We start from the raw sequence: 12,103 nt of genomic DNA, 5'->3' as shown, positions 1-12,103 counted from the left end.
ATGAAGAAAGTACCACCAACTTGCTATATTCATGAATTATATGCTTCGTTATATTTCATGCCTTAATTTAAGGTTGTATTGTTTTCGTGTTATGTTTGGTGTAGCATATTTACAATATAATATATATACCTACACGGCTACACGCCTACACATGAGAAGTGGCATCTAGAAAATGCATAAAATGTGATACAACCTTTAATAAATATTCATTCTAAATATCATAAATAAATATTATAATATTAAACTTAAAACAGTCCGACCAATGTTGCCCTCATAATACATATAATACATATATTTATAACACATTCTAATGGGCTTAATGTTTTTTTAATGAATGTATTAATGGGCTTGGAGGCGTATTTGAAACTGAATGAACATAATATATTAGAGCAAATATCAATTTTAGTCTCACGAGTATTAACAAAATGACAGTTTTAGTCCACATGTTTAATTCCTATTAATTTTCATCTACGATTATTATTTTTGTACCAATTTTAGTCCACGACTATTATTTTAGTACCAAAATTCATCACGTCGGTCACCCATCTATTTAAAACATCCCGAAATCTAAAAATTTTAAGGGCATTTTTGTCCTTTTCAACTTAATATTCCAATTTGAGCATAAATAAATGAATTTAAGTCCAAAGATTGATCTCAATTCGCAGTTCTCCTCCTCATCCTACATTAATTTGAGGAGGAAAACTGCGAATTGTGATAGATCTTAGGGCTTAAATCGCTTTATTCATGCTCAAATATGAATCCTAATTTGAAAAGCACGAAACTACCCTTAATAATTTCATATTCCGGCATGTCTTAAACGAAGGGGTGACCGGCGTGATGAATTTTGACACTAAAATAATAGTTGTGGATGAAAATTGGTACTAAAACAATAGTCGTGGACGAAAATTGGTAGGAATTAAACATGTGGATCAAAACTGTCATTTTACTAATACTCGTGGGACCAAAATTGGTATTTGCTCTAATATATTAACTGCATGTACATAGGGTGTGTTTGGTTGGCAGGTTTAGCACTCATGTATGTGTATGAAAATGATTGTTATTGTTTGGTTGACTGGTTTTTAAAACACTACTATGAGTTTGGAATACCACATTAATGGAAAATCCATTCCCTTATTTTATAAGGGTTTCATCCCATTATTCATCCTTAGCCTAATCATATCATTCTCATTCCACCCTACTACCAAACATGCAAAATACTTTCACCAAAACTCATTACCATTACCAAGTATTTGATACCCATTCCGATTTCGATTCCCATGTGCGAACCAAACACACCCATAATCTAAATATTGTTTTGAAACAAATATCAAATAAATCACTAAACTTATTGGTTTTGTATAATTGGATCATTGAACTTAAAAAGTGTGTAATCAAACCATCAAACAAGTAAAATATGTGCAATTGGGATAATTTTATGATTTATTTTAATGCAAATTAAGTTGAAAATATTTCAATCTTTCATCTCATCTAGTATGGTAGAAGAAATGGTGATTCTTAGTACATACTATACCATGTGAGTAATATGATGCCCTATAGCATAAACTCAGTGCATGGTCGAAAGATTGAGTGTGCGTATAATGCCCAACAAATACCCATGTTCGAATAACCCTCATCTAAAAAAGCAATACCCTCTGACCCTACATCACTAAAGCACAACCCATGATTTACCTCTTCTCACAGAACCAAAGGGCATGGGCGTGAGGGGCCCTTAGATTTAGGGTTCATACTTATGTGATTAATATGATTGGATTCTATACGAATTAATTTTAAAAATGTCCCAACTATTGCACATATTATACTTGTTTAATAATTTAATTACACATTTTTTTACGTTCAGTGATCCAAATACACAAAAGTACAAATTATTAATTATTATATTGTGGACCATGCTTCATCATGAGCATAAATGTACCTTTAGTTAACAAAAGAGAATTAGTAGACCTTGATCCAGAATATAACAATTGTTTAAGACACATACTCGTACAATATACGAGTAGTGAAAATGGGCTTAGTGCTATGCATTAATGGGCTTAAGATAATGGGCTTTGAGGTGTATTGTGCTTGAAACTTATAGCGCAATCAGAGGCCCTTTTTGCATAAAATAACAATGATTTTTAATTGGTCATCATACTCGATGTTCCTCGTAGGCGCTTCTGTTCGTGCTCGGTAGACGGACGGCGAAGAAGTCAGAGGGGGAGGATATCTCTCAATTTTTGTTCCTCTCTCTTTTAATCTTCGTTTAAGGTATCTCTCTCCCGCTCCCTCTCTCTAAATCCTCAAATTCTGGTAGTTTTACCACTTTTTTGCTAATCAAATCTCCCGGGGAACATTATTCTGAGCTTCAGATTGATTTTGTTCTATTTGTTTATGTTCTCATAATGTTTGTTTGATATTTGATGAATTGACAGGAAATAAATAAAAGAAGAAAAAGATGGGAGTGAAACAAGCAATCAAAGCTATAGATGCTTTTCCGCGCGCTGAGGAGCACTTGTTGCAGAAGACCAAATCTGGCGCCCTCGGTATTCATTTTATTTTTATTTAAAAAAAAAAATCCCTTTTTTTAAAAATGCTACCCATCGTTTCATGTTGATCCGAATGATCATTCACATGGGATGTGTATGTAATTGAGATACGTGATGCGCATGATTGAAAAGATTTTGTTTTGTTATTCACCTCTCTGCCAAGCCAAATGCAAAAGGAGATTCTCCCAGGAACAGAAAACTGAAGTGGCAAAGGAAATATGAGAGATAGAGAGAGGCAGAATGCATTCTGCTAGAGAATAAAGTTTTTTAGATTGCCATCCACCAGCTAATAATAATTCAGGAAATCCATTTCTGTTATCAATGGTTTTAGGAAGAAAACAATAACTCTCTATTGTAGTATGTTATTGCTTTCAATTAACATGTAATTGTTCAACAAAACTCATCCTACACCATCCTATATAGTAGGTACAATAATATGGAGTATTTTTCAAAGTTAGTAGAACTTTCCAAATTGGTGTTCTTCAATATGTCCCTTTTGTTTCATATGGAGATGGTTTGCATGTTATATAAACCCACTTGTATGCTTCAGTCACTAACTTTCTTTCTTGTTTTTATCACACTAGTTTCTATTGTTGGGCTAGTCATCATGGCAACACTATTCTTGCATGAACTAAGATATTATCTTACTACAAATACAGTCCATCAGGTTTGTGTTGCATTTCACAATGAAGTTTGTTTTCTATTCAAATGGTTAACCATTTTTATCTAGTATGCATGCAACCTTATTCATTTTGCTTGTCATAATTATGTTTTGGCAGATGGCTGTTGACTTGAAACGTGGGGAAACACTCCCCATACACATCAATATGTCATTCCCGTCTTTACCTTGTGATGGTTAGACAATTCTTTTGTGCATTTCCATACATTTCCCTTTAAAATATTTTTCATGCTCAGTGTTTTTAGTTTTTAATATTTCTTTTGGCAGTTTTGAGTGTCGACGCAATTGACATGTCAGGAAAGCATGAAGTAGATCTTGATACAAACATATGGAAGGTGAGCAGCTTGTTTATCTTTATTTTTTTTTAAATAGTATAATAATTAATAATAATAATAATAATAATAATCATCATCATTTTTGTTGTCGTTGTCATCTGTCTACCTTTTAACATGACAGAGAATTAAGCAAGTGAAACACTGATCATGGATTGTTTTGGTAGCTTCGTCATTGATTTTCCATCATTATTTACGGGAGAATTGATCACATATAAACAATTCCCTCTGCCTATGCCCATGAAAGAAAGATTAGATTAATTGATCCTAGTAAATTAGAATTTAGGCTTTAGTTGAGTTGATTTGAGTTTATTAAAGAATTATTTGATTCGTAGCATATTCCAAAAAGCTTTTACTCTGTATAACTTTCTGGTATCAAGAAATTTGGACATACCTTGTGACTGTTATGCAAAAATCCGAGAGTTACAGGAGTTGCTTGTGGTTGAATGTATAGTTGTTTAGTTGTGTTCCTTTTGGTTATTGAGAGTTGTAACTGCATGCATGTTATAGTCATTGTATTTGATTTGCTCACCAGTAGAAAGCTTATGCAGCTTCGCTTGAGCCGTGATGGCTACATCGTTGGCACCGAATATTTGTCAGACCTGGTGGAGAAGGAACATTCGGATCATAAGCATGGTAATGTCCTGGCTTTCTTGTACCACTTGCACTTGATATTATGACTTCATTTAAACTCAACTGAGGTTTCTGACTCTGGCCTCATCCGATAGCAAGAACATTTGTATAGAATGCGTGGAAGATTATGGTTACTAACAAAACCAAGGATATGATGTCCTCTACAAATAGGGTTAATGTCTCAGCTTTCCTGTGCCACCTGTGCTAGGGTTTATGACATCAGTTCAACTCTTTTTAGGTTTCTGACTCATCTCCTTTGATGAAAAGAAAATTTGGAAGTTACTTGTTAATAATGACCTCTAATAACAACAAAATAAATTAATAAAATAAACAGATGCTACCTGCATTGAATTTGATAAAAGTTGATACATTTTATTAGCAAGTTTTATATGCTGTGGTCCTCCAGCCTTGGATTTGGTAGCTTCATACAATCATACCATTGCTCTGCCTAGTAACCATAAGATTTTATTGATTGCATTTGTCTATTCTTTCATGTTTCACATGATCTCATGATCTTCTATGTTGTGATTGATCTTCTAACCTTGCAGGTGATTTTTTTTTTAATTTAATTTTTCTATATTTCCTTTCTGCCTTTTATTCTTTGATTGAGGTGAAATTCTCCACATTTGTCATTCATTAACTGTACATTACGTGGGGAAAAAAAATCATTTTGCTACATAGTTGCACATCAGTTGTTTCATTATGGGAGTAAATGTTTTAACACAGTTCAAAACAATTGTGATCAGATGACCACAAAGATAATCATGAAGATTTACATCTGCAAGGTTTTGACCAGGAAGCTGAAAATTTTATTAAAAAAGCAAAGCAAGCATTGGATAATGGTGAAGGATGCAGGGTTAGTCTTTAGTATCTCCAATGTCAGTGGTTTCTTTAGGCTTTTGAATACTTATATAACTAATATAAGTTATAGTTCCTTCCAGGTGTATGGTACTTTGGATGTTCAACGTGTTGCTGGAAACTTCCATATATCTGTCCATGGGCTCAACATATTTGTTGCTCAAATGGTCAGTTTGCTTTGAATTCTATAGTATTAGTTTCTTGAGTGATCTAAAACTAGTGTGCGACAAGCTGTATTTTACTTGTTAGGGATTTCCAACTGGGTCAACTGGTCAAACCAGGAGTAAACATGTTTCATTCATATGTGGCTTATTAATTATTTAAACCACATACTAATCGTAATATATCCTTAAAACTGAAACAGTTGGACTTTTTTTATACCAGTTAACCACCAAAATTAAATTACGTTTTTTAACATTAGTAAAACATGTCTGTAGGATACTCCATATAATGTAATCAAATTGCTTAAGATGTGATATAACCATATCCAGATAGTACCAATCAAAATCCCTTTGGGTGTTTGGTGTCACAGTGTGCTGCTTTATTAACCAGAGTCCAATACCCATTAGAATATTTGATATATAATCAATTTGTTTTAGCAGAAAACCAAAAGATAAAAAGTAAATAAATAATAGGAATACCAAACTTTATAAACCAATTAAGTTCCAGATCACATGAGAGATCAGTAACCTCTGTACTAAATGATATCCTGTTTGATAGAGTGACTTGGAGTAGACCAAGTCCAATTCCTGGCCTTTCCGGTTTTTTTTTTTTTTTTTTTTTTTTTTTTTTTTTTTTTAAGTTAAAAGAGAGTTAATAGAATGGTGTAGGATTAACCATAATTTTTCTTCCTAATAATTGTTACTTTCATTTCTTTTTCATGCACAGATATTTCAAGGGTCTAGTCATGTTAATGTAAGTCATATCATCCATGACTTGTCATTTGGTCCAAAATATCCTGGAATTCACAACCCTCTAGATGGGACAGAGCGGATTCTGCATGCAGGAAGTGGAACTTTCAAATATTATATAAAGGTTTGAGTTCTAGACTTTATATGATGTGAAAATGCAATTCAATGTTTTGCACTAGGCCACTTGCACTGTAATAAGCTATTCACTGGAGATAAGAACTTTAACTAACAATTATGGTGATTCTGTAGATAGTTAGGCGTTCACGTATCTCTTTCTGTATATTTTGAAGTTTGTGTTTGTGGTGGTCTAATACAAGAGAACTAGGTGTTTCTCAAAAGACACCAATTTTTTTTATGGAATGTGCATGTTCCCTTTTTTGTGGTAAGTTCTGCCTGAAAGATACTTGTCCATTGCATTTGTGTTAAAATGGTGTTTTGTTGACTGGTAAACAGAAAACTGCTTCTAGATCTTGAAATTCTTGTTTTCTGGCACAGATTGTTCCTACTGAATATAGGTACTTATCAAAGGAAGTTTTACCTACGAATCAATTCTCTGTCTCTGAGTATTACTCTCTGATACATGAGTTTGATAGGGCGTGGCCAGGTTTGTTTCAATTTTCAAAATCGATCTCATACCATTTTAAAAGTATATATTCTTATTATTAAAAAAAAAAAAAAAAAAAACTCATTTATTAATTATGTATTCTTTTGTTACTAACCCTTTGCTCTTCCAGTCTTGGTTTTACATAATATCTTCCTTATATTTAATGCAGCTGTGTACTTTCTGTATGATTTATCACCAATTACTGTCACCATCAAAGAAGAACGCCGAAGTTTTCTTCACTTCATCACTCGACTTTGTGCAGTTCTCGGTGGTACATTTGCTCTAACAGGTTAGTTTTTAACGCGTAGAAACTGTGATTAACCCACCATATAGTGTTTGGAGTGTCATAGTACTCCCTTGCTGTATAGACCCTATTACTTCACAGATATGATAAAAATCAAAACCCTATTAACGTTGAATATAAAACAAGTGGTTTCATTTTGCGACAAACTTTGCTTGTTTCGTGTGACAGGAATGCTAGACAGATGGATGTATAGACTTGTTGAAGCAGTGACGAAGCCAAATGCTAGAAGTACTGTTCGGTAAATTTGGCCTCACCTGGAGATTGCACGCGGTATTGAACTCACAATGATCAGAAAACTCTAACAGTGGATGGGAGCAATGACTACTACAATGGAAATTTGATGCTGGACTCTGATGTGCAATTTCTTCTTTAGCTTTTCTGTGGTTTTGTAATACTCTGTGATTCCAAATATTTTTGCACCTGTTTTGAGAAGAAAGGCTTTGGCTAATAGCTATGCTAGAATGTTAGATTTTCAATTATTTGCTAGTCAGGAAAAAAAAATGTAACTAAGGAAATTTTTTACCCTAATGAACTTTATTCAAATATTAGTGCAGTAGACATTAGAGCTATAAAAACATTCAATCCAACTTTGCATTAGACAAACCCCATCTCAGCTTGGCTTACATGGAGTTGGCTGTCAAGAATTTACACGAGAAACGTGTTAGCAAAACTGGATTCCGGTTCATGCACTCTGAACTGGATGATTGTGATTATGACGGTCTTGCTGGAGGGTGGATTCGTTCCTCGTGTTCTCGGGGGAAGAGTGGAGGCGCCGGCTAGCTCTCCACCGCAAATACTCGACAAGAAGTGAATTGGTACTGATCGCAATTCCAAAACCGGTGAAGGAGGAAAGCATCACAGATAGAATTGCGCTTACATTAAGCTGCACGTGTATAGGAAATACATTAATCACTCAATTGAAGCATGTGCACCATCTCAACTAAAAGCCTAATCACTCAATTGAAGCATGTGCTCCATCTCAACTAAAAGCCTAAGTTGATAGTTGGATGATGTTGTATTTTGGGTCAATGTTTACTATCATGCAAATTAAGATTCAAATGTGATTCATAATATAAAGTGAAAGGACAAGTATTTCTCACCACCGCATAAAATATGTGAGCAAATAATATCACTATCGCAAACTGGAAAGAAGCATAAGCCCATATGTAACTCTTGCTCACTGCAAACGACAAAAACGAAAATCAGGAAAGCGATAATTCTACATGTGTTGTACCATAAAGGCCTAATTTTGACTTGAAACTAACAAATTTGTTCTAAAAGTTGTGTTGTGAAGAAGAGAATTCTAGTAAACAAACATTACCCATTGTAGAAGCTATCATAGATGACACGAAACCTAAAACACAAGAGAAGGGCAAAGAGAAAGCAAGAGCACGAGCTCCCATGTCAGACACCTGTCCAATTAAAAGCAGTGTACAAATCAGCATGAGTGCGTTATAAACAGTCAATAATTCAAACCAAGTTGAAAGTAAAAATGTATAGAACAAAGTCTCCTAAAGCTAAATGACCAAATCAGCTAGATTATATACCACTTCAACATGGAGGCTAGTTGAAGCAGATGGTTCATTACTTCAACTGAGATAATAAAAATTCATTTCATCTTTTTATTTGAAACTTTAGTCTATTCTCAAAATAAAAAATAAAAAATATTAGCATGCATAAAACAGGTGTTCAGAAATAAAAGACAGAAAGATCAAGTATTGTACCAGGAGTTGCTCCAGAAAGCAAAAATATGCTAGCATGCTGACCATAACAAGAATAGGTACATCTTGCAAAACCCTGTTTGAAACAAAACAAAACAGCTACATGAGTCGAGCAAATCTCTTAAGTATAATGCTTGAATTCCAACATAGTTATGTTCAAGTAGAGGAGGGGAGTTAGAAGCAAAATTAGAAGGAAACAAGTCTTCTTTTTGCACATAAAAGTGACTTCTTGTTGTACCAGTTAAAGAATCGCATAAAATCAAGTCAAACAAAGAAAACCATGCAAATAAAGCAACTAAACTTGCCTGTAACGAGTAGGTTCCCGCTGTTGTGATCCAGTTGTTGGCCTCCGTACAGCAGTCGAAGGATTCTGTATCTTTAGCAATGTTACAGGGAGGTTTCGAACTTCCTGCTTGCAAACATCACATAACTTATTGCCTTTGATACTGAACCACTTCAAGATACACTCCTTGTGAACAAGCGCAAGCTCTCCTTTGCAGCTGCACTCCATTTTAAACGCTTCACCTCCTTCCCCGAGCTCAACAAAACAAATTCTGCAAATAGCCTCTTCCTCTGGAATGTCTTCGCTGTTATCATCAGTAGCAGCTGACGGTGGAGTGTAAATTAAACCATCAAACTCTAATTAGGAATCAATGAAGTGACCACAAGAGGTACACCGTAATTTCAGTGTCCTTGTTACTGATTAGATATAAATGGCGCCAAGACCTTGTGGTCTAGTGGCACCAAGTTGCACTCTCATATAGGAGGTTGTGGATTCGAGCCTCAGTGGAGGCGCTATTGACTCTTTGTGCTTCAGTAGGTTGAGAAAGTAGTTATGAACAGATATTGCATTGTAACAGAGTCAGTAACACTCAATATATATATATATATATATATATATATATATATATATAAATAAATAGCTATGTGATAGTAAAAGAAATAACCTCAAACACAAAGTCATGTGAATTTTAAATTGAGCAAGCAATGCATGCAATACTAATAGAGAAGCATACATACATACCATTTTCTATTTCTTGTGTTGTGTCTGGTAATGCATCACTATCTGCATTTCGCCTGGCGGATGAAGATATTACACGGATCAAATTTCCAGAAGAATCAATCCTCTTTAAGCTTTTATTTTTAACATTGGCAGGGACTGAGAATGAACGTGGTATATGTTGGACTTCAAATATCTATCAAAAAAAAAAAAGAAGAAGAAAATATAGAGTTAGAGGAATAGCACAAAAGATTGGGTGGGCCAATCAGCAGTAAATGGAAATGAACTTACCGGTAATTCTGAATGATCATCCAATTGACTATCCTCAAAGGGCTTGGGGGCAGCACTCTCCTTTGGTGTCACGGGTAATGAATGAGCTGGTTTTGTTGATGAAGAGAACAAAATTTTATTCAGAGAAAATGACCTTGAAGTTGAAGGTTTATCTGAAAGTGGTGTCTCTGGGACAATGAGAACTGTCTTTTCAGCATCTGGTGGTAAATTTTTTGCCCTAAAACTCTTCTGTGGAATCAAATTCTTAACCGATGATATCAGCCTTGCTGAGTTTGGTCTCGGGGGCAATCCTGCTCGAGCAGAGCCAGGACTGGGCACATCTATTCTGGTAAAACTGGTTAAATCACACTCTGAAGACCTTGCAGGTATTTGCAGAGAGGAGAGATTTGGCCGCCTTGACTGCTGCTGGATTAAGGTCGTTTCCTCTCTCTCCTCTTTCTGATTTCATGGATGGGATATAAGTAAAATATGACACAAATCCATACATAATAAATAGCGAACAAATTCATTTCTCTACCAAAAAGCTTGATACACAAGTCAATTTTTACCGATTCAAAACCTATAGTAAGAGCAAAGAAGAGCAATATCCAATAAAAGCTCCACCCCACAAACCCACCTAAGATAGAGCTACCTCAGTACTATTATTTATAGCTACTGAGAAAGATGAGACCAAAAAGGCAATGTTTCATGTGCCCTATGTTTCAGCTGTGTACTAGCATTTGTTTATCTTTCTTTACTTTTTCTTCTCAGCTTCTAACAGATTTTCTATAAAAACAGACCAATTAAACAAAATCTTTGACTTTCTCATCATCCTTCAGTTCCTCTTTTCTGAATTCTCTCCTGTCATTCTTATTACCTCTCACCCAGTCAACTCACTAAAACTGAAAGTAGCTAAGTAAACTAAACCAATCTTGCCCACAAAAGGCGAAATCTCTCCACACCGCGGCCCAACAGGATTGTGGAGGAAACTAAAAACTAAACCAATCTTGACTATGCTTTCGCAAAAATGATGTACCAAAGAAAATAACCATTCAACTTTTTTTTTTAATTATTTAATTCCCCCTTAATGGTTGAGGGTTCAGCTGAAAAACAAAATCTGCAGATTAGAAAGTCCTCTCAAATCACCTAAATTCAGTCCTTTGGTCCCAGCGACCGAAAAGTTCCAATCTTTACTAATTTCAACCACTGCCCTTTTCTACCCATCAAAAATCATAGTACATAAATCCACAATAAAAGCTTTTTCAAATATATGTTTGGACAGCTCACAGCTAAAAGCTCAACCTCAACTTCAATAACCTCCAAGCAAGAATTTAAGCACATATATAAAGAGAGTTACCTGAACTACTTCTATTTCAGGTGGTTGATGCATTCTTGTTTCTACAGCAAAAAACTGCAGATCCCAGCGTTAAGTAGAATGATCCACAGATCATAATAACTTGGAGAGCGTTAAGTAGAATGATCCACAGATCATAATAACATTGAGATTTGGTTCGCTTTATTGCAAGACGAGAAAAATGGGATTTTGATTCTCCCAAAGTGAAATAAATTCTAAAGTTCCCCTTCTGCTTTTACCTAGTACCTACCTCACAAAGTAACAATGATGTATACAAGAAAAAGTTCAAGTTTGTTCTTAAAAATACCTTTTTCACTCGGTATTTTTTTCAAATTTTAAATCGTTTTTCAGATTTTAAGGTTTTTATTTAAGCTCATATTTTAAGTTGAGTCACCACGTACATATTCTTATCTTTGATTTACGAGGAAATTAATAGATGATAACTGAATACATATTTTGGATAAGAGTAATGCTAAATACCCGTTTGATTTTTACAATTTTTTATTGCCTCAATTTAAAAAAAAAAAAAAAAAAAAAAAACTAATAAATTATTATTTTCATCAATGAAAATGTTTTGACTATTCAATATCATTTTATTTAGTTGGTCCTTAGCCTTCAGAATTTTGCCCCTAGAACTTCACATACATGTTTTCAATGGAATTCGAACCTCTACACTACTGTTTTCTGTCATGATTTTTAAGTCAGGCGACGAATCAACTACATCAAAACATTTTTCTTTGGGTAAAGTTTATCCTGCAAAAAATCACAATAGGATAACTCACCTAAATTATCCATAATTAACTGGCTCTAATTAAGAAGGTAAATTGTCTTTACCATACCAACTATGAACTACCACTAAGGTTTCCTACATATTCTTTCAAAGAAAAATATTTT

General features: G+C 34.4%; 2 protein-coding genes across 4 annotated transcripts; one reads left to right on the top strand and one right to left on the bottom strand.

Annotated features, from left to right (window-relative positions):
- Nucleotides 1–2,143: 2,143 nt before the first annotated feature.
- LOC109158878 (endoplasmic reticulum-Golgi intermediate compartment protein 3) lies at nt 2,144–7,365 on the top strand. Of its 2 annotated transcripts, none has more exons than XM_019306769.1 (12): nt 2,144–2,265; nt 2,430–2,540; nt 3,128–3,210; nt 3,323–3,398; nt 3,490–3,557; nt 4,106–4,190; nt 4,934–5,043; nt 5,129–5,212; nt 5,934–6,080; nt 6,452–6,560; nt 6,730–6,849; nt 7,033–7,365. In XM_019306769.1, exons 2-12 carry the CDS (start codon nt 2,453–2,455, stop codon nt 7,104–7,106), a joined length of 1,044 nt encoding a protein of 347 aa, XP_019162314.1. In that variant the 5' UTR covers nt 2,144–2,265; nt 2,430–2,452; the 3' UTR covers nt 7,107–7,365. The 2 variants fall into 2 exon arrangements, with proteins under 2 accessions (XP_019162314.1, XP_019162315.1); XM_019306770.1 differs by having other exon boundaries at nt 2,228–2,307.
- Nucleotides 7,366–7,424: 59 nt separating this feature from the next.
- LOC109158877 lies at nt 7,425–11,474 on the bottom strand. 2 transcript variants are annotated; one of them, XM_019306767.1, is made up of 8 exons: nt 11,213–11,474; nt 9,877–10,314; nt 9,610–9,781; nt 8,891–9,191; nt 8,589–8,661; nt 8,186–8,276; nt 7,965–8,044; nt 7,425–7,747 (listed from the first exon to the last, which is right to left on the bottom strand). In XM_019306767.1, exons 1-8 carry the CDS (start codon nt 11,243–11,245, stop codon nt 7,547–7,549), a joined length of 1,389 nt encoding a protein of 462 aa, XP_019162312.1. In that variant the 5' UTR covers nt 11,246–11,474; the 3' UTR covers nt 7,425–7,546. The 2 variants fall into 2 exon arrangements, with proteins under 2 accessions (XP_019162312.1, XP_019162313.1); XM_019306768.1 differs by having other exon boundaries at nt 8,891–9,188.
- Nucleotides 11,475–12,103: the final 629 nt, after the last annotated feature.

This window comes from Ipomoea nil, unplaced genomic scaffold (genome assembly GCF_001879475.1).
Source record: "Ipomoea nil cultivar Tokyo-kokei standard unplaced genomic scaffold, Asagao_1.1 scaffold2826, whole genome shotgun sequence".
NCBI lineage: Eukaryota > Viridiplantae > Streptophyta > Magnoliopsida > Solanales > Convolvulaceae > Ipomoea > Ipomoea nil.
The sequence above is the reverse complement of the archived record's forward strand: the minus strand, read 5'-3'. Positions and strand labels throughout refer to the sequence as shown.

Excerpts from the sequence above, each read along its gene's own strand:
- LOC109158877 (XM_019306767.1), bottom strand. The coding sequence starts at position 11,245 with ATGCATCAACCACCTGAAATAGAAGTAGTTCAG. Across the intron at positions 10,315-11,212 it reads CTGAAATAGAAGTAGTTCAG|AAAGAGGAGAGAGAGGAAAC; the intron begins GTAACTCTCTTT and ends CCATGAAATCAG. Across the intron at positions 8,277-8,588 it reads GCTTTCTGGAGCAACTCCTG|GTGTCTGACATGGGAGCTCG; the intron begins GTACAATACTTG and ends TTAATTGGACAG.
- LOC109158878 (XM_019306769.1), top strand. The coding sequence starts at position 2,453 with ATGGGAGTGAAACAAGCAATCAAAGCTATAGATGCTTTTCCGCGCGCT. Across the intron at positions 3,211-3,322 it reads CTACAAATACAGTCCATCAG|ATGGCTGTTGACTTGAAACG; the intron begins GTTTGTGTTGCA and ends ATGTTTTGGCAG. Across the intron at positions 6,850-7,032 it reads TGGTACATTTGCTCTAACAG|GAATGCTAGACAGATGGATG; the intron begins GTTAGTTTTTAA and ends TTCGTGTGACAG.